The sequence below is a fragment of the Tupaia chinensis genome, unplaced genomic scaffold (genome assembly GCF_000334495.1).
Source record: "Tupaia chinensis unplaced genomic scaffold, TupChi_1.0 Scaffold000355_1, whole genome shotgun sequence".
Lineage (NCBI taxonomy): Eukaryota > Metazoa > Chordata > Mammalia > Scandentia > Tupaiidae > Tupaia > Tupaia belangeri.
Genome location: NW_006159850.1, coordinates 4,294,929 through 4,299,394, shown reverse-complemented (window position 1 = coordinate 4,299,394; position 4,466 = coordinate 4,294,929). Strand labels below are relative to the sequence as shown.

General features: G+C 58.6%; 1 protein-coding gene across 1 annotated transcript in view; it reads right to left on the bottom strand.

Moving 5' to 3' along the window:
• KCNG4 (potassium voltage-gated channel modifier subfamily G member 4) overlaps positions 1-2,661 on the bottom strand; it is a 13,437-nt gene extending 10,776 nt beyond the window's left edge. Inside the window, exon 1 of the mRNA XM_006152565.1 lies at positions 1,912-2,661. Coding sequence (XP_006152627.1) covers positions 1,912-2,661 — 750 coding nt within the window. The remainder of the gene's footprint in view (positions 1-1,911) is intronic.
• Positions 2,662-4,466: the final 1,805 nt, after the last annotated feature.

Here is a 4,466-nt window from a genome sequence, read left to right as displayed (position 1 = left end):
GAGACGGCCGCCCCCCGCCGCGACCTGACTCCCCATCCCGAGACGAGATGTGGCGGCCGGCTCCGGGCTCCCGCTCTGGGCTGCCGGTTCTGCAGGCCCACCCCTCTAACTCGCCTTCCTGAGCCACAGTGAAGCAGGCCTGGTTCCGTGCCCTTCATGATTTTCAAAGCCTGGCCTCCTGCACAGCCCCGTCCTGGCTCCCGGGAGAGTCTTCCTCTCTCTGGGAACACCTGAGAAAGGCTGGTGGAAACGCAGGGTCTGTCCTCGGCCCCTGGGACGGGGCGCGGGGGAGGACGGCATGGGGGGCGGTCCTACCCTCCACTGCAGAGGCCTCGGGGGTGTTCCCATGAACAAGCAGCTGCTGCCATGTGGCCTGTGCTCGAGAACGAGAACGGGCCTGCGAAGGGAGCCCCGGCCCTTCCCCGGGGAGCGAGCGGTCCAGGAGTTCGGGTATTTTGGCTGGCATTTCAATGTTTGCGGGTTGGACTATACATTTTATTCACCCAGCCTGCCGGATGGGCTGCCTGCATCAGTCCTTTCCACCCGGAAAGTTCTCTGGCTCTGCTACGTCGTCCTGGGAACGGAACTGAGGTGGGTGACAACTATTATAAACCGTGTAAAGGACTTCAAAAGTTTTTTTTTGGGGGGGGGCAAAAGATGGCATGGTAGTTAAGGCACTGGATCCCAAATGGCCAACTCTATGGTTTGAGCCCCAGGCCCAGCAGTCTGAAAAACACACTGGGTGTGTGTGCATGTGTCCAAATTCCTGAGAGGAGAATGGAGAAGAAGGGATTGCAGCGTGGCCATCCTCTGAGGGGCGATCTCTCACTTCCCTTCTCACTGCCTCTCTCTGGTGCGTACACATGTCCTATGGCAAAAACCTTAAAAAAAATTGTGGAAAAATAGAATTAAAGTATGTGTTTCTTTCAGTGCAAAAATTTTGAAATCCACACATAGTTTTGTTTCCCAAAAACCCACGATTTTTTTGAGCGCTCCGGAGTGCGTTTTGTTTACAGTCTCTCCCATCTGCTATAAGGTGCGCTCCGTTAGTTAGGATGACGGGAGCCCTGGAAGGGCACCGCGCAGGAGGGGAGCAGCTCTGAATTCGGAAAACATCCAGGCCTGTGAGAACCCTTCCATGACCCTCCCAACAAAATGCTGGGACCATCTGTTCCCTGAAGGTGGGGTCCGGGGTCTCCCACAGCTGCCTGGAGAGAGAATGCGGGAGTAGAGAAGTCCACGGTTTTTTCTGGCCTTCCGGGAAAGGTCTGTTCCAATCAACTCATCCCTGAATTTCCTGGAGGACTCGGGGCTGACCTGGCAAGACAAAGCTGAGGCCGAGACCTCGGCCACAGTCGGCGTCTTTACTGTAACTGCGAGGAGCCGTGACGTCTGTGCCTCAGTTTCTTTATCTGAACACGGGCTGTGCCATGACGTGCCAGTTCCGAAGGCAGGGACGTTTGGCCTGGGTAGTGCGTGGTACAGAGTAGCTGCTCAGTAAACACCGCGTGACTGCCTCGAATAAGACCCCTCGGAGTCACGCACGTCCCTGTTCTGCGGAGGAGGGAACTGCGGCTCAGAGAGGCGGAGCACTTGGCCCAGCGTCCCAGAGCCAGGAGACAAGGCTGGGCCTCCCTACGTGCCGAGGCCAAGCATGGCTTTGTCAGCGTCGGGCTGGCTGTCAGAGTATGGCCTCCCTACACTGCCACGAACCTGGGGACTTTTGCCGTCATGGGCCACCTTTTAAAACAGTAATAAAAAAGAAGCTATAGCATTTTCCTTGGTGACCGCATACCCCACAAGTGAGTACGACCCACTGGATGGTCTAGGAAGGCAATTTCGTGGCCCTGAACGTGCAGGGGCCGCGCAGTGCGGGGGGGCCATGCAGGGGTGCAGTCGGCAGCCACTCACCTTGTCCTCCTCGGCCCTGAGGTCGGGCATGGTGCTGACGCACAGGCTGACGGCCGTGGTGGCCACGAAGAGGATGGACAGGCAGGCGAAGACCTTGCCGGGCAGCCCCGACTGCGGGTTGTCCACCATCTCACGCAGCCGGCCCATGCAGCGGCCCCAGCGCGAGGCGGCCACGGCCGGGCCGCAGGCCTCCCTCTGCCGCTGCAGCGCCTCCTCGCGGCGCAGCTCGGCCAGCTCCTCCAGCTTGGCCAGCAGCCTCCGCAGGCAGCACCTCTCCAGGCTGGTCTCCTCGATGCCCCAGTAGGCCAGCTCCTCCTGGAAGGACAGCGCACACATCTCCTGCAGCAGCACCAGCTTCCCTGCTGCCAGGAAGCTCACGATCACCCCGAAAGCGCTGGGGCTGCGGTCGAAGAAGAACTCCTGGCTGTCCTCGTCATAGTCGTCACAGAGCTGCCTGATCTCCTCGGAGCTGCGGCACAGCCTGAGCTTGCTCAGCCGGCTCCGTGGGAACGCATCCAGCGTGCTCCAGGGGAGCAGGTACCTCCTGCCCCCCACGTTGACCAGGATCTCCTTTTTCAGGTCCGCCTCCGGGCAGGCATCCAGGGCATCCACCCTCCGGACCCTGTGGTAGTAAAGGCCCTTGATGGATGGCTTCTCCCTGGGGCCAGGCCAGAGCGGGCTCAAGGGGCTGCAGAAGCCATAGGGATGGTGCCTGGGGAGCAGGCCCCCGTCTCCGGACAGCATGGGCATCGCTGACGTCGAAGGCATGGGCTTGCCCTGTCTGACGCCCGAGGAAAAAGAGCAAGAAAACGGAGGAGAAATCAGTCCCAGGCAGAGCCCAGACAGGCAGTCCTAGAACGCAGTCTCTTAGCATCCACGGCATCCACTCCACACGGTCGCCCTTTCATCCTGCACGTGTTTAATGAGCACCTGCTATGTGCTTGGGAGAGACGGTGAGCAAAACCCTCCACACTCGGAATGCACACACAGAGTCTCAGGATAATCCCCCGGAACAGGCACGGATGGACCGAAGCTTCCGTGATTCCATCCTGAGCCGGGTAAGCCAGCGGTGGGCCACTTCCGGGCCGCGGGGTCTGCGTGAGTGGCTTTACCTCTCTGACCTCAGCATCACTCATCCAGATGACAAGACCCATATAGCTTTGCGAGGTACACATGGTAGAAATAGGGCCTAAGAGTTACGGGCTCTTTGGCTGGCCCGGTAGCCTTGTGGTTAATGAAGCTGGATCCCACATGGCCCACCTCGGTCTGAATCACAGCCCTGGCAGCTCGAAACACATGCCAGGCACAGGTGTGCATGCCTGCGCTCTGCCAGGACTGAGAAATGGAGGAGCCGGGGTTGTGGCGTGGCCACGCCCCATCTCTCGCACGCCCACCCTCTGGCAATTAGAAAAAAAGAAAGCAGAAAGCATGGCCTCTCAGAGCAGCTGTGATTGCGGTCCCCCAGGACCCAGCCCCGGGGGTTACTCAGTCTCCGAGCCCTTTGAGGGCCCACCACGGGACACAGTGCAGTGATGCTGTGATGCGCAGTAAGTGCGCCAAAGACGCTTCTAGACGCTTCTGACATGCCAGGCTTTCCCTAACGCACTCAGCTCGACCTCACAAGGTGGGCAGCTGAACCTGTACTGGACAGAGGAGAAACCAAGGTGGAGGCCGGCAACGCCTACCTCGCTGTTGCTTAGCACCCGGGTCACTCAGTGAGGGTCATTCAGTGTGGATGCAAGGAGGCCAGTCACATCTGACTGCTCGGCACTGCCTTGAACCCTCAGGGCATGCGTGCCGCTGCCGTGTCTCCCTGGTTTGCTTTTTCATTTGGGGGCTGGCCTTGGCCAGGAGGTAGAGAGGCACTGCATGCTTCTCCATAGTCGTCACGAGCTTGCGTGTGCCTCGGCCACCCCTGCTGTGTGACCTTGAGCCAGTCACTCCCCATCTCTGGGCCTTGGTCTTGTTAGCTGCACAAGGAGGGACCGCTAATGCTCTGTCCATTTCAGCCCTACCCGGGGCACTGACTCAGGAGAAGCATTTAGACGCAGTGCATTCGTATATTTAAGAAATCATCCCCACAATATTTCTCATCCCTGGTAACCTGCAACCATTTCTCATGCTATTCATTCTCTCTGGAGCTGTTTGCAAAGCATCTGTATCGCCTTACATTTCCAGATGCACTCCAATCAAGAGCAAAGTCGGCCACTGACCGGACATATAACGAAAGTTCCTCTCAATTTCAGAGCCGGCTGGATTCCAGTGGCCAGTGAAGAGCGCCCCTCAGGCTCTGCGTCTCCACTCGCTCACCAAGCTGGGTCCTGTGGCTCTCCGTGCAGCACTGCGTTCACCACGGGCGGCCAGGAGGGGTAGCCTGCAGAGAGGAGAACATTTTGAAATCTGAGGAGCCCGTCCTGAGCTGTCTTGCTTTCTGAATACAAAAAGCAAGACCCAGAGAGCTGAAAGGACTTGTCCAAGGTCACACTGCAAATTCAAATCCAGCCCAGATCGTCTCTCAGCCCAGGGCTCTTTCCAGAACCTGAAAACTGCCCCTT